The sequence below is a fragment of the Dermacentor albipictus genome, chromosome 5 (genome assembly GCF_038994185.2).
Source record: "Dermacentor albipictus isolate Rhodes 1998 colony chromosome 5, USDA_Dalb.pri_finalv2, whole genome shotgun sequence".
In the NCBI taxonomy this organism is placed as follows: domain Eukaryota; kingdom Metazoa; phylum Arthropoda; class Arachnida; order Ixodida; family Ixodidae; genus Dermacentor; species Dermacentor albipictus.
This window is the reverse complement of record NC_091825.1, coordinates 157950909-157978052: the sequence shown is the minus strand read 5'-3', so window position 1 is coordinate 157978052 and position 27144 is coordinate 157950909. Positions and strand designations below refer to the sequence as shown.

Here is a 27144-nt window from a genome sequence, read left to right as displayed (position 1 = left end):
TTCAGGCAGAACTTGCGCTGAAACGGCACATTTTCCTAAACACGCGCCTGCTCTTCCACAAATGCTAGTGCGGACATCTTGGTCTCATCTGAAAGAGGCGACTTTTCCTTTCAAATTCCTGCCAGAACGGGCCCTATTCAGCCATTTGACACTTCGAAAATGCGTGACAAAAAAAGGTACTAGAACGCCCTCCTATTCGTCACTCGGTGCACGTGACTTGAGCTTGCCTCCTGATTGGCGGAACTGCATGGCCATCGTGTGCTCCGCGCTTGGAGCCACGCATTGAGGTGTGCCATCTTGCCCCGGTGTCAACACGATGTCTGAAACGGAGCGCAAATTTCGAACGCTGCACAAGTTTGGTGCGAAAAAAGTTCGACGGATGCTCATCGAAAACTTCAAAAAACGCTGCTCAACACTGCAAAATGCCCAGGGCGCCACAACTTCAGCGTCCGATGCCGAAATCGTCGATGCAGCAACGACAGGCCTAACGACCACATCGGCTGCTGCGAATACTGTGACAAGTCTGTCTGCACGGACCCTTGACCAGCGCTCGCGTATGCAAGATACGATCTACCAGCAACCCTCCCGCGTATGGCAAGATGCAATCTACCGGCAATCCTCCGAGCTGGAGGAAGAGGAAGCGAAAGCCAAAGCAAAGCTATCGGAGTTGTCTTCCACTCCAGCGACGGAGAGGAAACGCGAGTTCGTTGGTGACAGTACCGACGATGCACTTCGCCCGCCTGATGGGATTACATTTATGATTGTGGATTTGAGTGCTGTGAACACTTTATTAACCTTTGTGAACTGCAACATCTGCAATGGTGCCTTAGAAATCGTCCGAGACGAACGGGAATATGGACTCGCTGTGAAGCTGCGTTTTATGTGCACGAACTCTGGAGAGATTGCGTCGGTGTGGAGCTCGCCGCACGTTCTCAGTGCTGAACGAATGAAACCCTTGCTGCTGTGAATGTTTTGGCTACGCGTGCCATGCAGGCAATGGGGAACCGGCAGACCACGTTCAATGACATTTTCTCGTTGATGGGCATGAGCCGTCGGGCTCTTCACATGAAAACGTGGCAGCACTACGTAAAGACGAAGCTGATGCCAGCGGCCGATCACGGCGCTTAATTTGAAAAGCGACTTCGCATGGTCGGTTCGCAACCTTTACGCCCAACTGAACATAGGTCATACTGGGAACATCGCGGTGTCGTACGACAGGTCGTGGATGACCCACGGTCATACGTCCCATATCGGCATCGGCACCGTGATCGAGTTGTTCAGTGGACTTGTGCTTGACTTTGTTGTATTGAGCGATTTCTGTGCTGGGTGCGAGTCGGGGCCTAAGCAGAGTGACCCTTCCTATGGAGCCTGGAAGAATGGCCTCAAGTGTCGGAAGAACACTGATAAGAAAGCTGGGAGATGGAGGTGGAAGCTGCCCTCATCCTTTTCAGGCGATCATTGGAGCGGCACAATCTGCGGTATACAACGGTGCTTTGTGACGGGGACAGCCGCAGTTATCTCGCTTTACAAGGTAATGAAGTGTATGGGTATATCCCTATTGAAAAAGAGGACTGCGTGAATCACGTGCAAAAGCGCATGGGGACAGCTTTGCGCAACTTGGTGGCAAAACACAGGCCCTGGACATGAGAGTCTTGATGGAAAGGGCCGCTTGACAGCAGACTTGATCTCCAAGTTAACCTCATACTATATATTGGCTCTGAAGACCCACAAAGGAGACATAGATGCCACTCAAAATGCAGTGATGGCCACATATCATCACATCAAACGATGATGTGGCTAATCACACTCTTTGTCCATCAGGCCCAAACTCCTGGTGCAAGCAAAATGCAGCGGCCAAGGGTGAGCCGGTTCCAAAACATCCTCGAAAGCTTCCTCCTCGTGTGTCAGGCTTTACGTCCCATGTATGAACGTCTTTCAGACAAGAAACTTGTGCAATTTTGCCAGCATGGTAAAACGCAAAATAACAACGAAAGCCTGCATTCGATGATCTAGGCACTGGCGCCCAAATCATCGACAAGGCAGGCACGCTTCTTTATTCATGGTGGAGGCTGCTGTGGCAGAGGCAGTATTAAAGTTCAATTCAGGCAATGCAAGGGTCTCAAAGGCCATAATGAAAGAACTATGTCTAAATCCAAGCGAGCAAAGTCGCACCCTCATGGCCGAGAAAGTTAGGCGTCGAATGGCAGCATCAGCCAAAAAGCGCAAAGCATCTGAAGATTTGCGCCAGTCCCTCAAAAAGCGCCACACAGGGGCTGGGAGTCAGCAGGACTACATTGATGCCTACTGAGCTGTTCCAGCTGTGAATTTGTAAATAACATAGGGTTTTGCATATTTTCTCACTTTTCTGAAAACATGTTTTTGGGTCACTTCACTAGACTGTCGGAGTGATATCTCATGATCTGGAACAGCTAGAGCAGTAATTCTTTCTTTAGCAGAAAGCCTAATCTGCATATTACAAAGCGCTGAGAACAGAATTTCAAATTTGTGCTCATATATATATTTGCATTTTATTAATTTTCTTTTGATGTGGTAGCCTTAGGTCAAGGAAAGAATTTTGATCGCCTGCAGAATGGCTAATTAGAATTTCATTTGAAAACTTTTTGCAGCATTGCAGTTATTGCACATTTTAGTATCTAACTATGCACTAATATTCACTTTCTGCTGAGCAGTTTCTTTTTTCTTTGTCTCCGGAAACAATGGAGTGGCAGCACTGTCAATATCCTGAACTAATGGACCTACAAGAAAAATTATTGCATGTTTGAAATCAGCACAAGAAACTAAGTAAACTTGTTTATTTTCATCAGATTTGGCCATAAGATGCAGGAAATAATCTCCACAACCCATGCCCCCCTTAAAGGCAAACCTTAATTCCAAATTTCTTGGCCTACAGTCATCTGTTTTCTGACACTGTACCATGCCCTTCGTACTTGATGCCGTGTCTGTCACCAAGGTCGTTCATACTGCCAGCATTGTCTGCAGAAACGGTGGTCTGGTGGCAGCACATTCTAGCCACAAAGTTGGAGTGCAGGAAAGACAGCACTCCTTGTGTCACTTTTTCCAGGATGCCGTCGTCTTGAGTTTCTGATCCCCTGTGCTCGTAGACTGTATCGGTGCTCTAGACGTGCGCCTTGCCACTTCTTTCATTTGAAGTAACAGGTTTCGAAGAGCCTTCCTTTTTAAAAGTGCACAAATGCTGGCAACTACGCATCAACGCTTCTTCAATGCGAAATGCATGCTCCTTCACTGCTTCCGAGATAGTCTTGTGTTCTGGGTTCTTGTAGTTATCTCTGTGCGAGTCAAATTGCTCGGGTATGTGTTCCTTTGACTCATGCTCCATTTCATGGTATTCAAGATATCTATCTTGCACTTCCAGCAGATGCTCTAGCGAACGAACCAACTTTTTAAGTCCCACTTCCAGTGCCATTTTGCGTCACTCACGCACCCGATGCTTGTGACTGCAGTCCACCTTCTGAAGATGTTGCCACTGGGGATGGACATACTAGCCTTGTACATTGGGCACCAGGAAAGGGCGGTGCAGGAAACAAAATAAGGTTTAATAAAGTGAACACAAACTACACACCTTCCAAATCTAAGAGCAGAAAATGAGCCAAATAACACATTGCAAAACTAGCACATCGATGGTACCGATGGTACTCACAATTTAGGGAAGTTTTTCAGTGCTTCCCTAACTTGTGAATTGCGTTGATTCGAGCTGTTAAGGGGGGACACGGGTCTTTGGCACTAAAAAATCGCGAAAAAATCGAATTTTGGAAAATGCTATATTCGGAATCTACGTTCATTATTCTACTAATCTGCAAAGTTTCATATCTGAAACATATCTATTACAACCGCAATATCATTTTTTTGCATTAAAGGTAGCTCAATTTGTGTAGATGTAGAACCGAAAACGGTGCGATTTCAACGACGCGCAGCTTCCGCGCTATAGCTCCGCTCGCGGCCATGTTGGTATCATTTGAAAGAGCAGTTTTTCGCCTTCAATTTTCGCGCGCCAGCGCTTCTCTCCAGTCACCGGTAACAGTAGAGAAACGCCGCGAAAGAATGATGAAATGTCAGTCGCTATTGGCTGCTCAGGGCACGTGATGAAAAGCGGCTACGCGATTGGCTGAGAGCATCGTCTGCAGCTCCTCTCGACCGCTTACACGGACGCCATTTTGTCCTGCCGTCGGACGCGAAAGCAACGTACCGCGATGTCAACGAGAAAGTTTGTGTGCCGACATAAGTACGGCAAGAAAAGAAGGTCGTCACTGATTCAGAACATCAGAAGAGTGGCTGAAAGATCGAGAGGCACCGAGGGCGAACTGCAAATCGAAGATGAGCGACTGCAGGCATCGAGCGACGGAGCCGCCGAGCTGCGTACACCAGGATTAGGCTTAGCGGTACCGTCAACGACTGACCCTGACGTCGGCCGCGTTCGTCGTGATACAGTGCTCCGGACGCCTTCAGATATTGATGAAGGTAGGAAAAGAGCAGATGCCAAAGTTCGAGAGCTTGCATCGACTGCAGCGACGCAAAGAAAATCGGACTTGTTGGCCGCGAGCGATTCCGGTGGCTGCCCGGCTGACGAGACCAGTTTCACCGTGGTGTGTTTGGAGTTGGTGAACACGCTTCTTAAACACCTACAGTGCAAGATATGTGGCGGAAACGCGAAAATATGCCAAGAGGAGCGAGAATACGGCCTTGCCGTGAAACTGTCACTTGTTTGCTCCAACTGCGGTGACAAAGCTACGGTTTGGAGCTCCCCGCGCGTGAACGGTGATAAAAAAGTGAATCCGTTTACAATAAACATTCTGGCTGCGCGTGCCATGCAAGCTACTGGCAACAGACAAACGGCCCTCAACGATATTTTTGCCATCATGAACATTTCTCACCGCGGACTGCACACGAAAACATGGCAAGCGTACCAAAAGACAAAGTTGACGCCCGCCGCGGCTCGTGCAGCCGAGCGACAAGAAAAGGAGAGCGCAGAAGCCGTACGGAAATTGTACAGCGAGCTTAGGCTGGACAATCCTGGTAACATCGCCGTGTCCTACGACGGGTCTTGGATGACTCGCGGGCATTCGTCCCACATCGGAGTCGGCGCGGTTATTGAACTTTTTTCGGGGCTCGTCTTGGACCACGTCGTACTAAGCAACTTTTGTGCTGGTTGCGAACGCGGACCACAAGCTCATGACCCTCTCTATGAAGAATGGAAGGCCAGTCACGTATGCCAAAAAAATACGGACAAGAAATCTGGCGAAATGGAGGTTGAAGCTGGCCTTATTCTATTCAAGAGGTCTTGGGAGAAGCACCAGCTCATATACACGACTGTTTTGTCAGATGGGGACAGCAGGACGTTCCTTGCCCTAAAGGAGGCTGAAGTGTATGGGTATATAGATATCCAGAAAGAGGAGTGTGTCAATCATGTACAGAAGCGCATGGGGACAGCCCTCCGCAATCTGCTGGCAAAACACAAGGGCTCGAAACCACTAGGTGGAAAAGGGAGGTTGACTGGTGACCTTGTGAACAAACTCAGCTCGTACTATGGCTGGGCAATCAAGTCGCACAGTGATGACATTGAGGCTATGCAAAAGGCTGTGATGGCGACATATCACCACGTAACATCAAATGATAGTCTCGCCAATCACAGCCTTTGTCCCAGTGGTCCCAATTCTTGGTGCCGGCAAAATGCTGCGAAAGCTAAAGAAGAGCCAGCACCAAAACATCGTTATAGCCTTCCTGATCATGTGGCCAAAGCTCTACTGCCTATCTACGAGCGGCTATCTGATAAGAAGCTTCTTGAGCGGTGTGTGCGTGGCAAAACTCAAAATAGTAATGAGAGCCTGCACTCCCTAATATGGGCGCTCGCCCCAAAAGAGAAGCATGCATCTTTATTCGCCATTGAAGCAGCTGTGGCAGAAGCTGTAATGAACTTTAATGCAGGCCGTGAAAGAACCTCAGCTGGAATTTTACATGAGCTTAGCATGAATCCTGGCCAACGAAGCACAATACGCATGAGAGAAAAGGATCGGCAGCGATCAGTCTCATCCGCACACAAACGTGCATCTGCAGACACCGTGCAACAAACACTGAAGAAGCGCCATAAAGGTGGCAGTGATCAAAGTGATTATGCCCCGGGAGCATATTAGTGCTTTGAGAGTGCAAATGTGTTTACATTTCTCCATTTTTTCTAAATAAAGCTTTTTTGTTTGTTTTTTCCACTTTACTCAAAATGCAAATTTTGGCCTCTCAGTGCATCCATGAATGCGATATCTCAGCTCCAATTGCAGATATCGTAATAATTCTTTTTGAAGTGCATAGCTGAATGAAAGGAGCACACATTGATGCAAACCATTTTTTAAATTTCCTTTTGACAAATATTTTATATGGTGTATTTTCTCAGTGGGTAATTATCTTTTATGAAACACTCGTATTCAACGGGCTTTAAATATGGGACATAATTTCACAAACTAAAATCTGCTTGCATCATTGTGTCCCTTATGGTTTACTGAGTCCACAGACACGTATATAGAAAATTTTTAACGAGTGATTATTTTTTAATTACTTTCACGCATAATGCCAAATGATTTTTAATTATCTGACGAACTAAGCAAGCTAGAAGAAATGTAATTGCATTTTTGGAATCTGCAAAAGAAACTGAACAAGTTTGCAAAGTTTCACCAAGTTTCATAAAGAAATAAGCGAGTTGTATTTTGATGCAGCATCCCCCCTTAAAGTTTCCGTAGGAAAAAGCGTGATGTAAAATAAAAATGACGAAACAAATTCCCAGGATATTCCTGGTGGATAGTATCTTTTCAGTGAGCACTTACAAACAAATCCCAAAAAGGTCAAATCATAATGGTGTGATTAAGGGCGCCGGTGCGTGCAGTGCAGATCATGTCAAAAGCATTGTATCCTCGTGGGTCATGGTGTCCAAAGATTTGCATGCATTGTATCCCGTGGCATTGTAATGTAAATCTTGGGGCGCCAGATGGCACCCACTAATTAAAAACAAAAGTGCAAATAGTTACAAATGTTCATCTTCCAGTGGAAAATTTTCAGGGCGATTCAACAGTAAATGCTGCTTAAGTGTTTTTTTCCAAGCCTGAAAGGAAGCCCGCAAAATTTGAAAAAAAAAAAAAAGCCACTTGACTAGCTGCACATGCGCCATGACAGTGGTGCCATCAAGCATGCAGCACATAACCAAAGCCTGATTCCAGCTATGCTCACATGCCAGAAGTGACAGGGCGCACATCCTAACAATGCTGGCTGCCTTATTCAAGCTTTCTGCTGGTATCACATTTGTGCTGTGTAAGGGCCTTGTGGAGATTTTCATTGAAAGGATTTGCTGTTATCAGCAATGGCCCCGACTCCGCCTTCGTCATTCCTGACAGTGGCTTTGAAGCGCGATTCAACTGCAGTAAATAAAAAAAAATGAAATACGATATTTCTGCCGCACTGAATATGCTCAAATTTTGCCAGCTTACTGTGGGACACATGGTTGAGCATGGAAGGCATAATTCATGCTCAAAAATTTAGTGTCACAGCCCCTTTATGCTTTGATCGTCTTGGAAAAAAAAAAAATAAAGGAGCCTGCATGCAAACATTGTAATATTGCAGCCTTTTGGAATAAATGAAAAAAATTATTTGTTTTTTATATTGTGCGCCCAGGCGGCCCTGTACCCTCCAGTGGCACCCATGGGTGGCATTGGCTTTGTTGGTGGTGGTGAGCCACCTGGTGGATTTGTGCCCCTAGCTGCTGGCCCCACCTCTGCTGACGAGGCCCCAATATCGGCACCCTTGGAAAGTGGTGGGGCTGCTACATTACCTTCCTACATGAGCGGTGGGGACTTGGATGAACGCTGTGGAGCCGTCTTGGGCCCTGGCGGCCGTGACATGGACCTCCGTACAGCAGCAGGAGGCCTGCCCTCTCCAGGGCGTGAGAGGTACGTTGACTTAATGGTTAAGAGGAGACTCTCCTTGAAAAGACATTTCTTCAATATTTGTACTAGGGATTTGAAAATCCACCCACATATAGAGCATTTCAAGCAGCTTTCAGATATGTCATTGGTTTCTGTGTAGCTGCTACAGTTCTTAAGCCGTACACAATGGCAATATAGAGTGATATTGTGGGCACGTTATTGTGTAATAAAATTTTGCAAAATGCTTTGTGCTATTGCTTATTTAGCCCTTTGTAGACTGCAAAGTGCCGATATCTATTCAAACAGTGTGTACAGTTACTGGAACTATAAAAAAAAAATAGGACACTTCAACTAATTTTTTTTCACAATCACATGAAAATAACCTTGTACACTTAGAATTGTCTTATACTAACGAAATTTGGCATACATACTCTTGAAGATATGTACAGTGCTAATATCTACCGTAAAAACCGGACTATAGGTCGCACCGGAATATAGGCTGAACGAATTCTAAAAATGAAAACAAAATATTTTTCAATTGCAAAAGTACCGAAAGACACCCTTACCTTGAAACAAATGCGACTCATGCACAATAGTGACAGTATTTATTTAAATGCTGCTCGCATGTGCACCCGGCCAATTTTTAACAGTATCGTGCGGCCATCGACCCGCGTGCTTGTCAGCACATTATTAACGGCGCTGAGCGGCAAAACAAACGAGATAAGCGCAGGTGTACACATGCACTTACTTTCGCTATTTCACTGCTCCGTGCCGTGATGATAAGGTGCTGACAAACACGCGGGTCGATGGTCGCGCGATACTGTTAAGAATTGGCCGGGTGTACAGTACACAGAAAGGCACGAAGTGCGCAAGCGCTACTCCGAATCAGAGCAACGCCTTTGATCAGAGTCGTCCAAACTAGAGTAGGATGATGAGGGCTTTTCGCTGCCCAGTCCAGAGGCGCGCGCGATCTCTACCGCTTTCAAACGGATGCATTCGGCAGTCACAGGCAGCGATCTTACACGTAGCTCCCGGAAGAACTCCGCAACCTTGTCTTCCAGTTCTGCGGTCCACCCACGAAATGACGTTTTCTGTTGGTTTGCTGCTTCTGTCTCCACCAGTACCGAATGCTCTTTTCAGATACTCCAAATTTGCGCTGTGCCACGAGGTTGCTGTGGGCTTCCACGCACCCAATCGCCTTTTTCTTGAAGGCGACGGTGACTTGTCGTCGGCTTTCGCTCATTTTGAAACAAAATGTGAAAAAGAAGCCTTTAACCAATATAACTTTCCAGGCACGTACCCAGGATTTTTTTTCGGGGGGGGGGGGGCCACCACCTCCATCATCATCATCATCATCATCACCACCACCATCCTGTTTGATGTGCACTGCAGGACGAAGGCCTCTCCTGCGATCTCCATTTACCCCTGTCCTGCGCCAACCGATTCCAGCTAGCGCCCGCGAATTTCCTAATTTCATCGCTCCGCCTAGTGTTTTGTCGTCCTCGATTGCGTTTCCCGTTCTCTTGGAACCCATTCTGTAACCCTAATGGTCGAACGGTTATCTAACCGGCGCATTACATGACCTGCCCAGCTACATTTTTTCCTCTTGATGTCAATTAGAATATCGTCTATACCCGTTCGCTCTCTGATCCAAACCGCTATATTTCTCTCTCTTAATGTTGTGCCTAGCAATCTTCGTTCTATCGCTCTTTGCGTTGTCCTTAACTTGCTCTCAAGCCTCTGCCCCATAGGTCAGCACTGGCAAAATGCACTGATTGCACACCTTACTTTTCAATAATAATGGTAAGTTTCCAGTCAGGAGCTGGCAATGTCTGCCGTATGCGATCCAAATTATTATTATTCTTCTGTGAATTTCCTTCTCATGATCAGGGTTCCCTGTGATTAATTGACCTAGGTAAACATTCTCCTTCACAGTCTCTAGTGGCCGACTGGCGATCCTGATCTCTTGTTCCTTTGTCCGGCTATTTATCATTATCTTCATCTTCTGCATATTAAGGGGAGATGCGGGTCGAAAATCGCGGTTTTTTTCGAAAATTATCCATTTTTTGTTTTTACTTGTTTTGTCAAGTTTAGTACCTCTACTTTTATGAAAATAAAAATCAAAGCTCAATTTAAATGGGAAATGGATTAAAAATGCATTTAAAGAGCACAAGGTGGCTATTAAAAAACCGAAAGTACGCTGTCTTCGAGCGTCTCGCCGCCGCCATGGCGCGGTTCCTCGCTGTTGCTGATCGCGTGAGGAGATCGGCCAAGCCTCATTCTCTGAATCGCCATTGTTGCCTGGGCGTCTACAGCGCTAGAAATAATAAAGAAAAGCATGGTATTGCCGCGTTTTCCGAGCGCTGCGACTGGTTTTTAAATCACGTGGTACGAATCGGCAAACGCCATTGGCCATCATGTGCGTACATGTGGCGAAGCCTACTTGCTGGGTCCATGTGTCGTCGAGGTGCGCTTCAAAGTGACGATCGTTCGGCAACTATATCTTCGTCATGGACGAAGCGGGACCAAGCAAGCGCAGTCATCATGGAGTGAAACACCGTTCGGTGCACAAATATCGAGGTCGCCGGCGGAAATCTACGGCAAAGGCTCGTCCAGCAACAACTCGATCCACGGCCGCCACGGCGGTTAGGCCTAGCGCAAGCGGCGCCGATCCCGCCCGTGTTACGGATGCCTCCGGCGAGTTTGAAGCGGCCCTAGAATACGTGAGTGCGTCGGAAAAGAAGATTGGTCATTTCCAAGATGAGGAAAGAGCGCATGATGGGGTGTCGTCATTCATTACCGATTTGGCAGCGCTCAACATTCTTGTGAGCGGCGCGACTTGCCCAACATGCCAGCGCTCGGAACTTCGTGTCCGGGAACCGGCCACGAAGCGCAAAGGACTCGCTTCGTTCCTGGAGCTGCAGTGCGTGAACTGTGCGTGCCCAAAAAGTGTTCTTTCCGCAACTTATACATCGCGGCGAGTTGCGGCGTGCAGGGACACCAGCAAAGGTGCGCGCCGAGACTATGACGGCGGGAGCTCGCGTGAAAGCTTCGCCATCAACGTCAAAGCTGCTGTGGCGGCCCGTTCGATAGGAATTGGGTATGAGCAGCTAGTGCGGTTTACATCAGTGATTGGACTTCACAAACCGATGCATCACAAATCTTTTGCTGCAATCAGCCGGAAGGTACACGATGCTGCGATGAGTGCAGTCTCCGAAAATCTCCGGAAGTCGCGGGAGATTACAAAGAGAGATGCCGGCGGGGAAAATATTGCTGTGATGTATGACGGCACATGGCATAAACGCGGCCATAAAAGCCACAACGGCATTGGGACAGTTGTTTCCCTGGACACCGGCCTTTGCCTGGACTTCGAGGTCCTTTCGAACTACTGCCTTGCCTGCAGCCGGCACAGGATCCTGCCAGATGAGGAAGAAGAAGTCTGGCAGGCATTTCATGGCCCTGTGTGTGAAAAGAATGTAGACTGTTCGTCCCATGCCATGGAAACAGAAGCAGCAGTGCGTATATGGCAGAGGAGCCAATCTTACGACACACCACTGTATTTCAGAAAGTTTCTCAGCGACGGGGACTCGAAAGCTTATGCAGCAGTGGTAGAGGCCAATGCCTACAGTGGTGTCCTTATTGAAAAAGAAGATTGTACTAATCACGTGGCGAAGCGCCTCGGAACCGCTCTCCGGAAGCTAAAAGAACCCCTGCCAAGAGGAGAGAAACTGAAGGAGCCTGCTATCCTAAAGCTGCAGACCTACTATCAGGTTGCTATTACTAGCAACAGGGGCAGCGTGAAAGGAATGTATAGAGCAATTTGGGCCTCATATTTTCATTCATGCTCATCCGATGGTGCTGGCAGCCATAAGTTTTGTCCAGAAGGAGCAACATCCTGGTGCAAGCACCGGCGTGCTGAAGCGTTGGGTGAGCCTGCACCAGCCCACACACCGCTACTGACCAAGGCCCAGGGAAAGGCAATACTGCCGATCTACAAGCGGCTCACCGATGAGAAGTTGCTGGCCAGGTGCATCCAAGGCAAAACCCAAAATGCTGCGGAGTCATTGAATGGCAAAATATGGCTTTTGTGCCCCAAAACGAGATTTGCCTCACGATATGTAGTGGAAATGGCTACTGCCTTGGCTGTCCTCTGGTTCAACAGAGGGCACACCAGCTTTGAGCGTGTCCTCGAAGAACTAGGCGTGCTTCCACCTGAAAGTCTGGTGGAGCTTGGCACATCCAAAGACATTGCAAGGCAGAAAAAAATGTCCTTGAAGCTGACTGCGGAAGCGAGAGCAAATCGCCGCACACTGACAAAAAAAGCACGTGTTGAGGAGTGCACTCGCAAGAGCCGTGAGGGAGAGACATACGCTGCAGGAAGTTTCTAGTGGCAGTCGCTGTTTTATGAACAATTTTCTTCTTTTATGCCAAAATTTGATTGGAATTCAAGCCCTCTTTTGTAAATAAACATGCAATTATAACTTCAAATGCGTTTTTCTCAAAATGAAGTTTTGGGCAATTTTTTTAGTTTGCCCCTCATGTTTTTGGCACTTCTGATGCTTGGATTTGAATGAAATTTTGCACACATTTTCTCTGAAGTGCGAGGAGTGCCATTATCTATCTCAAACATAAATATTGGTCAAATATTTACAAAAAAATTAAAATTTCCACATGGTGGTGTCATGAAAATATAGACTTGCCAGGTTCAAATTTTTCACATCATTAGCATATTTTGTATGCACTTTATAATTAGTTTTGGGCACTGTACAGTTTATATGGATCAAAATGAGCCATCAATGACCTGTGATTATGGAAGTTAAGTGTGACAAAAAGGGGGGCTAAAAAGGTGCAATTTTGCACATTGGAATCGAATAGAACAAAAACTATGCAACTTACAGTGAAACTAATTGCAGGTTTGAAATCAGCATGAAATACTAAATAAATGGGTGGAGTTTCATAGCTCTAAGTCAAAAATTGAAGAAAAAGTGTCTTCGAGTAGCATCTCCCCTTAATATTCAACCCCACTCTTACACTCTCTCTGTTAAGGTCTGATGGTGATAAACTTTATTGAAAGGGGGAAGGGTAAAGAGGGACGTGGCTGAGTGTTAGGGCTCAAGTAAGGCCCTGGGCCTGCTTGGCCTTTTCCGCCCAGTCCACCAGTTCAAGTTGTCGGTCGACGTCCCCGGAACTGAGCCAGGCTGTCCAGTCAGTCTCGCTGCTGACGGGGGGATGAGAGAACGGAAGCGAGGTGCATTCCCACATTATGTGTGTGAGTGTTCCTGTTTCTGAACAGAGCCTACATTTGTCGCTTTCCCTGCCCCCTGTGATTTTGTTAATGTATTTTGGGTGTGGGTATGTATTTGTCTGAAGCCGCCGAAACGCGACCGTTTGCGTTTTGTCGAGTTGCTTGGCCGGTTGTGGGAGCGCGCGACGCCTCAAGCGATACCGATGGGCTATTTCATAATAAGTCTCGCAGGGTTCCTCGTGTCTCCTCCTCATTCACGCCGTCCGCATCCGCGGACGAGGCTCGGCGCGCGAGATCTCGAGCCAAACTGTGAGCATTTGTTGTAACTCGTCTGCATTGTTGTTGAATAGAACAATGTCATCGGCAAACCGAAGGTTGCTGAGATATTTGCCGTAGATCTTTACTCCTAAGCCTTCCCAGTTTAATAGCTTGAATTTTTCTAAGCACGCACTGAATAGCTTTGGAGAAATTGTCTCCCTGTCTGACCCCTTTCTCTATAGGTATCTCCCTGCTTTTCTTGTGTAGAATTAAGGTAGCTGTAGAACCTCTGTAGATAGTCTTACGCGAAGGAAAAGTCAGTAAGACGAGAAACTATTTACAGATTATATTTACAACAACGGTTGCAGCGCTGACCGGTTAGATTCACAGCGCGAGCCCAGTTCGTTCTTTCTCCTCTTTTCTGGAGTGATGGCGCTCACGCGCATCGTTCAAACAAACAAATACCACACGCATATAGCAATACTTTCCAAGCTTTTTACGTAAGCATTCTGCACTCCTTGATTACATAGTGCCTCTATGACTGCTGGTATCTCTACTGAATCAAATGCATTTTCGTAATCTATATAAGCCACATAGAGAGGCTTATTGTACTCTGCAGATTTCGCGATAAACTGATTGATGACATGGATGTGATCCATTGTAAAGTATCTCTTCCTGAAGCCAGCCTGTTCCCTTGATTGACAAAATCCAGTGTTGCCCTTATTCTATTGGATATTATTTTGGTAAATATTTTATATAATACTGGGAGCAAGCTAATGGTCCTATATTTTTTCAATTATTTAACGTCCCCTTTTTTGTGGAATTGTATATTGTCTGCATTCTTCCAGTTTTCTGGGACCCTTGCAGTCGATAGACACTTCGTATAAATAGCCACAAGTTTTCCAAGCATTATGTCTCCTCCATCTTTGATTAAATCGACTCTTATTCCACCTTCTCCTCCTGCTCTTCATCGTTTCATGTCTGGGATGTGTAGCTAGCCATGAGGTCAGAATGCAGGGCCCTTCTGACCTCATGGCTAGCTATAGGAGAGTTTCTGTATCCTGTTCGTTACTGTGTCTAAGTGAGGTATCGTGACTCTTCTGGGCACTGTATACAGGTCAGCTTAGAATTTTTCCGCTGCTTTTACTCTATCTTCGAGATTGCTGATGATATTATCCTTCTTATCTTTTAATGCATACATCATGGTTTGTCCTATGCCAGGTTTCTTTTTTACTGATTTCAGTCTGCGTTCATTTTTTACGGCTTCTTCAGTCTTTCTCATGTTATAGTTTCGAATATCAGTTATTTTCGCCTTGTTCATCAGTTTTGATAATTCCGCGAATTGCGTAACGCTGCACGGCCGCCGGTCCCATACAACCGCGTAGAGCGCAGGACTGCGATTCTAGACGTACTGTGCTCACCGCGAAAGGTTAGAAAAACACCCACATAACCACAGCAGAGAAGTGGCTACGTGAGGCGGTTCTACCAATAACTGTAGAAGCGTCATTCAAAACAAGTAATTCTTCTCCACCTCCGGCGGCGTTTTCTCTACTTCCTATTTAAATAAAAAGATGTTGATCCATAAATATTCCCATAAACAACGGTTAACTTTTTTATTATTCGCTTTTGCTTGCAGTTTGGTTGCTGCCTTAACTCTCTCCCTTAGTAGATCGCTTAATTTCTCAACTCCTTGCGATTTTTGTTTCCAGTTGCCAATTTTGCACGAAAAGTGCTATACAATTAGGGAAAAACAGACGAGGTAACAGGCGACAGTCATCTTGCTTATGGGTTTAAAGGTTATTGCAGGGTTTCATGATGGACGCTCTTTCACATTATTTTATTTCCCACCTTATCTAACCCATATCACGTGTGTATGGTTCCGGGCATCTGCCAGCGTCGCGGCGAGCCGTAACTTAAGGAAACAATGAAGCACAGGGAAAAGTTAAACGCACTTGGCGTTTTCTCCTGCCGCAACTTGTTCCATGAGAGTACAGACCAGCTGAGTAACAGCCGCATCTCTCTCCTGATCCAAGAATCAGCCTAAACAAAGAAGGTTGAAGTAACAAAAGCAACAGCTATGCGCGTGACGGTTGAATAGATGGTGACAACTGAACGCATCTCGAGTTAATCGCACGGGTGCGGAATCTATGAGAAAACTGCCTTTCACATTACAAGAGATGCCGATAACTACCGCCATCTAAAAGGAGTGAAAAAGGCAGCATAATGCTGACCGATGAACAGCTGCCAAGTCTCAACATTGATCTGGCGGCGCTTTCGGAATGTGTGAGGAGTGGTGGCGTGGGTGGGTGGGGAGGGGGGGTGGGGGGGGGTATGCCACCTGATTTCGGGGGGGGCCCGGGCCCCCCCCGGGGCCCCCCCCCCCCCCTGGGTACGTGCCTGTAACTTTCTGACAATGTAAATGCAAATTGGCGGTGCCATAATGTCGCCACGATGCGCTCATAGAGAAAGAAATTTCTCTATGACGCGCTGCTGCTGATGGCGATGGCGCTTCTTTACTTCATCCGCCCATTGTTGCAAGACTTCCATAGTTTTTCTGCCAATGTCCGGTATATAAGACGAGGGTCGACTTTTCCCAATAGTTTTTTGAAAAAAACTTCGACTGATATTACGGTTTTTAAGGTACTTGAAATTCCAATATGTCAAAGCAGTAAGTTGTGAAAGTACATGGTTATATTTCAGAGAATTCTTTTTAAAAATTGTTGAAATGCTCTAATTTTTTTGCATAGTTTCAGTAATTGTACACACTGTTTGGCTAGATATCAGCACTTTGCAATCTGCAAAAAGCTAAGCAAGCTAAAAAAAGTTCGACTTATATTCCGGTTTTTACAGTATTACCTCAAATGTAGGCCGAACAAAAAAAGTGACGACAGCGTTCACAAAATGCAAACAGCATTTATTGAATCTGAACGTGGAGAGCTCATTCAACGTCGTCACCGCTGCTAGACTCGTCGCTGTGTTCCTTGTCACTGTCACCTTCAAACAGTGCACTATCTTCGGTACAGTCAAGTGCATTAGATATGCTGCACTTTCTAAAGGCGCGTACAATCAAAGTAGCTGGGATGTTGTCCCACGCTGCAGCTACCCAGTCCGCCAGCTGCGATAGCGATGCACATTTGATGTGGCCTGTTGCCGTTAGCAAGTGGTCTTTGTCAGTCAACCAGTCCCTGTAATATTTCCACAGACGATCCTTGAAAGGTTTGTTGATGCAGACATCAAGTGGCTGCAACTTGCCCGTCATGCCGCCCGGTATGACAGCGTGGTCCATGTTCGCTTGGGCGAGCGCAGCCTTCACGTTGTCGGTCAAGTGCCCACGGTAAGAGTCGACGACAAGGAGCGAGTTCTTTGTCAAAAGGGCTCCTGGACGCCGTCGGTACACAATCTTAACCCACTCTTCCACCATCGCACCGTGCCGTCATCCACCCGTTCTCATTTGCCCGCACAATGACATTTCTTGGGAAAGTTTCCTGAGCAGGCAGTGTCTTCCTTTTAAATATCATATAAGGAGGGAGTTTATGTCCATCAGCTGTGCAGCACAGTATCACAGTTGCGCGCTGCTTCTCGTAGCCCGCAGAGCGCACCTTCACCTCCTTGGCATTCTTTTCATTCATGGTGTAAGCCACTAGCATATCAAAATACACAGCCATCTGGTCGGCGTTGCCAATTTCGCCAATGTTGTAGCCTGCCGCTTCTCTTTCGCAGCACGTAGCACTGAAAAGCTATCAGCTTTTCTTCGAAATCGCTTGGCAGCTTCTGGGTGATTGAAGTGCGACGTCGGAGGCTGAAGCCGAAGCGCTTCGGGAATTGAAGCCAGCCCCGGCTGGCTTTGAAATCCTTTGGCATTAAGCCTCGCTCTCTCGAAAGTTCCCTAGCTTTCGCTTGGAGCACTTCTGTTGTCACTGGAAGGGCAGCTGCTCTCTGTGTCTGAACAAAGTTGGCCAAAACTGTCTCAACTTCGTTGTGACCGCCTTTCTTTGGTCCTCTAGATGCCATCCTCGTTGCGGCGCACGCAGAAAAGCTGTTCTTGTTGTGCCCTCCAACGACGGCCGTTTTTCTCGTCGACGCCAAAGTCCCGCCCAGCTTAAAGGTTCGACAATGCCTCTGCGGCTATCACAACTTTTCGCTTGAAAGTGGCGCTGTAGTGGCCTCTCCTGCTTGGTACCATCACGATAACACACGCCGCACACCGATACGGCCGACATGACACAGGTCAAAATGGCGACCTCGCTTGTGCACGGTTGGCTACTGGCACGGCGAGTAGCGGCTGCGATACTGACTTTTGTAGATGGCGCTAGCTATGCACTATATTTAGCAGTTTCAATGAAAAACTGGCGCGTTTTTTAAAATCCTTGAATCTAAGCCGACCCTAGAGTTTGGAATATGATTATTTGAAAGAAGCTATTGGGCTAGATTCGAATAAGTACGGTAAGTGATGTCCAAAATTTTTCTCTTTTATCACAGAAGCTTTGTTCCTGCCCAGCAGGTGCGATTTGGTATGCTGATATCATAACTGAAATTAGTTTTGTGCAATCTATCATAGTTTTCGAGTTACAACAATTGACAGCCTCTAATGATCATCCCCAAATTAATTACACACTAGGGTGGTTGCTTGGGCTAGTTGGTAATTCATGATCAAAAATAACGTTCAGCTTGAAGGACAAGAACAGCGATGGACGACATACACAGCGCTACTTTGTATGTCGTCCATCGCTGTTCTTGTCCTTCGTGCTGCACGTTATTTTTAATTACACACATTCGCCAAGATTTTCACATCCGCATGTTTGCAAAGGCCTATCTGTGCAATAAAGAAATAAATGCCAAAATGAGCATAAAAATATTTTTTTTACTTTCTATGCATATTACTAACGACTTTTGCAAAAAACCTATTATAATTTTTTTTATGAGGCACAGTTAAAAATGAACAGTGTTATTGCACTCGTCAATGTGTCAGGATCTAAATGCAAAAGAAATAATGATTTTGTCTTCGTTATGAAATGGCACTGAGATGACAAAGCAACTGCGCAAAAAATGTTAGCTGAGAAAACGGAGCTCAAAGTTTCATTTGTTGTAAACATTAAATCTTTGAGCACCTTAACCCGCCTGGGATGTAGTCCTTCGCCTGTAAGGACAGATTTTCTTTACCTTTTGAGGTAGTTTTTTTTGCATTCTTGCAGCAGTTTCGTGCACCTTAGTTGCCTTTTTGATCATCGTGCATCCATCCGTTGTGCAGAAGCAGATGACAGCGCATTCAAAACGTCCACTCTTGTCTCTCGTTGTGCAACGTCTTTATTACTGAGAGTTGGAGCTGAAATCCGCGGTTGAATATTTGACGTGAAAACTGCTCCGCCGTTGTTGCATTACCGTCATGACTACACACGGACGCACCTTCACCATAGCCCACGGTCGCGTAAGTGTTATGTGGTTACGTCGTCAGCACTGCATGCGCGCATGCTTTCCCAGTCACCCACGTGTGCAGGTTGTGCCTCGTTAAGAAGCTCGGCGGCGTACGCTTCTGAGTAGTCTTCTCCCTCTTTTTTGCGCCGTTCATTTTCTTCCGTACACATGGGCCATTCAGAACTTGATTCCTTTGGGGCTCATCACAGAAAAGGCATGTAAGCTGCCATGATCGTTGATCACGTTGATTGGAACACACAGCTCGCTGCTGCACAAATGTGCATGAGAGAGGTTCGTCAGCATTTCAAACCTACAACAGCCAATAGGAGCATGCCCTGTGCCCCAAGTGACTACTGCGCCCAATCGGAATGCCACAGTTGCTTTTCTTTTTGCTTGTGTTCACTGCTTTATTTTTCTGTGAGGAAATGCATCGCTCCGGCTATCTTTATCTCCGATCTCTCCTCTTTACGGTGATGCCAAGAAGGCGGTGCTGCGTCAACGGATAGCCGAGCGATCCGCGGTGCGACGGGGCCTGTTAAAGCCCGATTTTTTTTTTGCAATTTAGGAAAGTGCTTTTTTTCTAGATTTCTGCCACGTATTTTGTTATAATATTTCACCATGAGGCAAATAAAGGCTGTGGATCGTGAAAAAATAAATACAGTATTTACTTGCATTATGATCGTACTTTCTTGTAAAAGAAAACTGACGCAAATTCATAGGTGTGGTCATTACGCAGGTAAAATTTTCTCAAAAATAAAACAAAAAATTATCATCCCGCGTTTTCTGCGGGATGACAACAGGTCAACAAATCGGCGTTTGCTGCGGGATGCATATGCGGGACACCAAAACAAAAATGGCGACTGGTGGAGCAAGCCGAACGCGCCGAACGTGATTTTATTTTTCTTCTCGTGAGTACGTTACGTGCATTGAAGTAGTTTCTTCCGTATCAGTAATGATTAATATCGCTAATGTTGGCAAGTTTGCGGTAATAACGTAGCCATGTCCACGTTAAGGGGCAAAAACAGATGGGTGCACATAGCTGCCAGTGACATAAAAACACATGGCCGGCATGCTGCAGAAACTGCTGCATCTGTCTTCACTACTATCCTAATATGGCACGTTTCCACTAAGGGGGGGGGGGCTGAATATCTTAGCTGTGTTACAAGCTTCAGCGTATGAATAGGGTACACTTCTAACGTATCAGTGTAAACGTGGCTACTATCGTTGCCGCTCGTGATTTGTTATGGACCCACGACTGCAGATGAGAAGAATCAAAAGGTGCCTTTTTTTGTTGTTGTTGACCACAACCATTATAAAGCCTACACATAATAAACGCAAGTTTGGTTGTACCTCTTTTTGTCATGGAAGTGCGGAAAGTGATGAAAGTAATGAAATGAGGCATCTACTTTTTTTTGGTGTGTGCAGACCGCTTGGTTTGGTCTTGAAGAGTCGTTCGCATAGCATTCGACAGATAGTAAGCGCGAACATTATGAGCTATACTTGGCACACAACATATTGCTGCGGCAAGTTCAGGTTGCGATCATTACACGGGGGAGACAAAAGATATAATTTTGACGACAAAATTCAGGGGTGCAATCATTGTGCGAGTAAATATGGTAAATCAGACAATAGCAAACTTTAACAATTTGACCACTTCAATTGCCACTTCCCCCTTTAAATGTATTGCTTTCAAAGGATAGTTAAATGGTGCTTAGTTGCTGCTTTAAGGGGGGAAGAGCTATTTAGAAACTTTTTTTTTTCTTTTGACTAAATTTAATACAAATGGTCACCCAGACAGTTTTTCATGCTGATTTCAAAAATATAATTACTTCTTAAATTGACTGAGAGGTTCCAGATATAATTAAATTTAATCATGTATTGTTTATCAGAACAAATGTAAGAAGAGTATCACCCAGAATGTTTATAAAGACATACGGTTGGATTCTACAATGTGTAAGAAACACAACTGTAGGACTACTTTTTTTATATTGCAGGTATTACGAATTTTACAGCAATGTGGAGTTCGATCTCCAGGCATGGCAATCATGTGTTCCAATTAGTAAGCAGATATTAAAATTTATAAAAGCGCAATTAAAAAATCTGCTCCTAGCATTGTGTCGTACACACATGTAGCTACATGCCGCTGTTGAAATTGTGGTTCTATGTTCCCTGAAGACTGAGATAGCATTTTGGTAATCTTAAGAAACACCAAAAATTAGATTCTGAGAAAACTTGAAAAAACATAATGAGCTTATTGATGCCTTCTGAGCACCCGCGGCAAGTTTTTGGCAAGTCTTTGGGGTGTTTTATGATGTGGGGCTTCTTGTACGTGTGGCCTCTGGTCTGGTGTGCTTCACCCCCCACCCCCCCACCCCCTTTTTTTTAGGGCATTCTTTGCTACTGCTCCACAAAGAGCATGGTGCCTAGGTTTCAAACCAAGTGACATGCAGAACTCTGTGTGGGCATGAATATAGTTACAGTGTACATTCAGGCAGCCTGCACCCGCAGGTTGCCTGTTTGGTAGCAGTCTCCAGTTCAAACAGTGAGGCATTTTTTTTTTCTTTTGGTAAAGTTGACCATGTGACTGAATGAAGGCTCTGAGTGTCGGTAGCCTAGTCATTTTCACCTGACAATGGCTGTAGAACTTCGTATCAGAGAGCCAGTGTTAGATATGCAGCTGCTAGGTACTTCCCAGAATTGTACTTTTGTATGATGCCTCGATCACTTCTGCAGCCAGGCGTTTGTGCCAGCCCAAGGGGCCTAGTGACTAAGAGCCCATGATGAGGTTTTCTTTATAAAAGGGTGGTATGATTGGTAGTGTTACGAGATATTGTGACAGTATATGATTATAGAGTGAACGCGCAATACGCTTGGTTGCGGGTCTGAGGTGCCGATGCGCTTATTCGCACAGTCCGAGGCGCCGACGTGCGAAATGCCTAGACGCAGGCTCGAGGAGTGGACGATCGATGCGCTTATTCGCACAGTCCGAGCTAGGTGCCGACGTGCGAAATGCCTTGACGCGGCTTTGAGAAGTTGACACTCGATGCGTTTATTCGTGCAGTTGGAGGCGCCAATGCACAAAATGCTTAGGCGAGGGTCCGAGATGTCCACGAGCGATGTGTTTGAGCGACGAGTCAGAGACTTCTATGTGCGAAATGCTTAGCCGCGGCATGAGGATTGCGTGCGCGATGGGCTTCGTCACGAATTCCGAAACACCGTGTGCTGAAAGGCAGGCCTAGCCATATGTCCAAAGATTCCACATGCGAATCTTGGTCGCGAAATCCGCATCGCCAATGCTCAGAATGCCTAGCCTCGGGTCTGAGACTTTCACAAACGTAGGGATCAGCCACGCTACTGCGGTGTCGACGTGGTGCCCGTTTTGACATGTTGAGATTTCAGCGAGTGGAGACTTCCAGGCTCGCGAGGTGCAAAGAGCCGAGCAGACAACGCAAGCGCCAGATCAATCGCGAACCTCGCTGGAGTCGCATGGCATGTGCGGCCAATCGCAGACTCCGACACAACCTTCAATCATTTGCTTTTGTGTGCTCGTTTCTGTATGGAGGAGGTAGCTGAAGCGGCAAATTTGAAAGCGGAGAAATGTGCTTTCCAACGTGTGGGAATGCGCAACTCTCACGCGTCCTCTGATATGTTGGTTTCCCGCATAACTCCCCTCTCCTGTAATCCGGCTTCTCCGCGTGGCTTGATGCCCGCGGCAGTCGGCGTGGTTGAAGCGCATAGTGAATGATGGCGTGAGTGCGGCTCTGCTAACGCCACCTAACAGCGGGGTTACTTGGACGCGGAAAGGAGAAGGCTCTTTCTCTTTGACTCCGGGTCGGCAAGTGGCGCGAATGTCCCGCGCGTGCGCCGATCCATGCTTTTGCGAGACTATCTCACGAGGCCTCCTTCGAACGCACGAACGACCAGACGTTGGTGTCCAGCATGGGGTGAACATATTCGCTCGTTGTCTGGTCGTGGTGAGTCGGACTTTTGCAATTTGTCACGCACCCATCGGCATGTCTTGTGGATAGCAACTTGGCTAGCAGACATTAGTCTATGAAAGGTGCAATAAATGCCCTTGTGATTGTTTGCACTACTGTGTTGTCGTTCCTTTGTCCCAAGAGCACTAGTGAGAACCCCACAAACGAGACCAAGATGGCGGCGCTTGGTTCCGCCGTCCCAGAGATATTGTGGATTGAAAAAGCCGTTCTTCCGTGATTTCCGCGAAATTTTTCGCCACCTTGGCTGATGAAGCAAAATTTTTTAGAGCACTTCTACGGGGTCTATACGGATGGTATTTCAAAATCGGATAGAAAGAGAGTTATAGGAACTGAAAATGTGATTTTCAAAAAATCTATTTTTTGGCCATTTTTTGCAGTGCGAAAGCCGCATCCCCTCCTAAGACGCGTGGCATACCAAAGTTGGTTGTTGCTACCATGGGATGCCTGTTGTGAAAGAATGCTTTTACTAGGGCTGAAAAGGAGACTTGGGACTTCTGTACAGATTCTTGTGCAGATTTCAATTTTGATTTAGTTTTTACAAACTGCGAAAATTTGGAGACGGTTTGCTCTTGTAATTAAGAACGATTGAAGACTGAAGATAGTAGCTTGGCTTCTAAAATGCAAAACTATTTTCATTTCCGTATTTACCTGATTAGGCTTTAAGTAACTTACCTGGGGCTTCTATTAATAAAATCAAAGTGCTTCTGAACGTAATACCAGTGTCACACTGCTACTTCAACTGGGGTCAAACCTGATCCAGATTGAAATTTGACCGCATCTGGCCCGTATCTTGAGTAAAGGAGGCAACCTTGATGAAAAATGCACCGGGCGACTCCCATATAAGATGCTGTAAATCTTAAAAAATATATATAGCATGCCCCCACTTTAGCAATAAAAAAAACTGTGACGTACAGTTTACCTTGACAGGTGAGAATATCTTTTATTGAGCATTCAAAGTAAAAGCGGCATGTTGTCTTCACCATTTGCGAGTCATTGGCCTCGTATATCCAGTACACAGACACGGTATTATGTATTGAGCAATCACTTTATATACTGCTATCACTTTCGCTAGACTCGCAACGGACTTGAAGTATGTGGCCACCAACGTTCCTGGCACTGTGCGCAGATAGTGAGCTTGGCACAGCCCCAGAAACACTGGTGGCCAATTATGCCAATGCATTCAGTGCTGCGTTGCGCCAAATCTTGCGAAAGTGATAGCTGAGAATACTGCTCTAGATCGTAGTAGAGCACAAAATGAACTAACAGCAAGATTAATGAAAAGGTGATCTGTCCCCATTTTGTGATGGCTATGATGCTGCATCTGATATCTCTGGTGGTGTGGACCCAACCACGGCATGTATGGCATGCGGTTGGGTCTGTTTACTATGTTGAGAAAAAGTTCTGTGGCTCCTCGTCTTGTGCTTGCTACTGCAGGGACAGGCGAAGGCACAGTCGGTCACGGTCTCCGAGGCGGCGGGGCCACTCTCGTTCCCGATCACCATCTCGTACTTCTGGTAATCGGTATGGCAGCACAACCAAGGGGGACCGTTCGAGGGAGCGCGAGACCAGAGAAAGTGTTCGAGAGAAGGAGCGGGAACGTGAGAGAGAGCGACGTCGGAAAGGCTTCCCACCTGTGAAGAAGAATTGCCTTAGCGGTGAGGGTGTACTACTTATTGATTTATTTACTTATTTGCAAAACAAACGCGATAAAGAAAAACCTGCATCCAGTCAAACCCACTTGTGACAATAATGGTTTTAACCTCACAGTTGAAAACAAAGTTGCTGACTGATAATTCAGACTCTACAGGGACTGCCAAAAAGTCAGAATATTCGGGGGTCTGAAATATGAAATTCATCTTAAAATAAGTGACCTTATTTCTCAAGTTACCAAAAAAGGAGTGCTGTATTCTTGGACTGCCATATTCAGTGATACCATAAAGGGGGTACGTGGCTTTGAGAATCAACTTCCTTATTTCTACATGGATTTTGATGAAAATTGGCACAAATGTTTAGAATGTCTCCCTGATGCTTCCCTGAAAGTTTCAGGGTGATATCTTGAGAACATTTTATCCAATTTAATTGAGCAGAATTTTTCTCACTCTCTCTGGAGAGCCTGGGGAACCTAAAAAATGTGATAGAAGGCTTTTAATTTTTTACTGCATAGCTAAATGCGTGCTGAAGGTCGTGACATTCTTGCATTTCTTTTTTTTTTTTTTTTCGGAACACAGCTGTTTTTGAGTGCCATATATTATGTTATACCCCTGTCAAGCGGGCAAGTTAAGTGCACTTAACGGCGAGTGCACTCGGTTTTTAAGTGCACTTTCCCAAATCTTAACGTTGCAGCGGAGTGTACTCTCAGATGAGTGCACTCAAGTCGGAGTACGTTCACGGAACAGGAACGCACTTTGCTGGCTGAGTGCGTAGCCTCGCCGTCAACGGTTTGAAGGAGTGCCTAGCCTCGCCACCAACGCTTTCAACGACGCAAAATGTAATGCATAGAAAAAGGACATAAAAGTTCATTTCACTTATTGAGCAGCTTTTAACAATATAATTTGTGTTTAGTGAGAAGCGAAACAGCACAATAAAGAAACGAATTTATCATATACGCAACTAACGGCGCCAGAATGATGCGGCACTGCAGCGCGGCAATGTTCATTCAGTACGTGTTTATTTTGGTGTGAAAGCGTGCTGACCACGCCGGTCGTGCTTTGAGCCGTGTGCGTGGCATTTCGCCGTGTAGCTAAATATCGAACTCACAGTCTTTGCCCATATATACTCGCTCATATTCTGTTCTAGCAGGATCATGAGCAGCATCAACTGCCGCCTCGCCACACGCCGCCATGTTGTTTTGGATTTGCTAGGCTTCGTCTTGGCCAGCACTGCCTTGCAACACACTTATAATAGAAGCATCTTTGTTTTTTGTTGAGACGAATGGATGAAGTTTGTTTTTATATGCAATTCTACTTAAAACAATCGCTTTTTAGCAGCTTTCTCTAGTTGATTTACATCTTAAAAAACGCGCTCTTAGTCTGTCGCCATTTTTCTTTTTTACTGCGAGTGCACTCTATTTTCTCGTTAAGAAGCGCGTTGCCTAAAGTTTGACTCAAAATCCCGAAGTGCACTCCCCGTAAGTGCACTTAACTTGCCCGCTTGACAGGGGTATTACATTCGTATCAAGCGCACTTTCGAGGCAGACAAATAGCTATATCATAAACTTACAAAGGGTCAAGATAAGAAAGCGAGAATGTCACGACCTGCACTGTAGCCTAAGGAACGTGGCAAAAAAAAAAAAACGGAGTCAAAACATGTTAAATGGTAACAAAGAAAAGTTCCAGAAACTGAGAAGAAAGGCAGAAAAACAGTTTTGAAAAATGGCAGTTTCACCTTCTCCGCAGTTCTCTAAAAGGGGCTTCTTGTACATGTGGCCTCTGGTCTGGTGTGCTTTCCCCCACCCCTTTTTTTTCTTTTCATAGGACATTCTTTGCTGCTGCTCTACAAAGAGCATGGTGCCTAAGTTTCAAACCAAGTGATGTGCAGAACTCTGTGTGGGCATGAATATAGTTCCAGTGTACATTCAGGTAGCCTATACCCGCAGGCTGCCTGATTGATAGCAGTCTCCAAAACAATCAGTGAGGCTTTTTTTTTCCATTTTGTAGAATTGATCGTGTTACTGAATGAAGGCTCCGAGTGTCAGCAGCCTCCCAAATCATCTTTACTTGACAATGGCTGTAGAACTTAGGATCAGAAAGCCAGTGATAGATTTGCAGCAGCTAGGTGCTTTTCAGAATTGTACTTTTGCATGATGTCTCAATCACTTCTGCAGCCAGGTGTCTGTGTCAGCCCAAGCGGCCTAGTAAACAGAGCTCATGATGGGGTTCTCTTTATGGAGTGGTAGGATAGATATTGTTACGAGCTATTGTGACAATATGATAATAGAGTGAGCACGCAATATGCTTAGTTGCGGGTTCTTGCGGGTTCGAGGTGCCAATATGCGAAATGCCTGGCCGCAGATACAAGGAGCCGATGCGCGATGTGCTCAGTCGCGCACTTCAATGTGCCGATGCACTTATTCGCGCAGTTCGAGGTGCTGACGTGCGAAATGCCTAGTCGGGGGCTCGGGGAGTCGACACTCGATGCGCTTATTTGCACAGTGTTTTGCCGACGTACAAAATGCTTAGCCAAGGGTCCGAGAAGTCCGCGCATGATGTGCTTTATCGCCGAGTCGGAGACTCCCTAGACACGAAATGCTTAGCCATGTGTCCGAGGATTGCGTGCGCGATGTGCTTCGTCC

The 27144-nt window shown here is 46.1% G+C and overlaps 2 protein-coding genes across 4 annotated transcripts in view; both read left to right on the top strand.

Moving 5' to 3' along the window:
• Positions 1–27144, top strand: part of Isha (Insulator su(Hw) mRNA adaptor) — a 151192-nt gene that overhangs the window by 38080 nt on the left and 85968 nt on the right. For all 3 annotated transcript variants that reach the window (XM_065450098.1, XM_065450099.1, XM_065450097.1), the window contains 2 exons: positions 7690–7964; positions 24288–24508. In XM_065450098.1, coding sequence (XP_065306170.1) covers positions 7690–7964; positions 24288–24508 — 496 coding nt within the window. The remainder of the gene's footprint in view (positions 1–7689; positions 7965–24287; positions 24509–27144) is intronic.
• LOC135916652 (uncharacterized) lies at positions 11090–12426 on the top strand. Its single transcript, XM_065450100.2, has one exon. It carries the CDS (start codon positions 11090–11092, stop codon positions 12326–12328), a length of 1239 nt encoding a protein of 412 aa, XP_065306172.2. The 3' UTR covers positions 12329–12426.

Coding starts and splice junctions, on each gene's coding strand:
- LOC135916652 (XM_065450100.2), top strand. CDS start 11,090: ATGCATCACAAATCTTTTGCTGCAATCAGCCGGAAGGTACACGATGCT.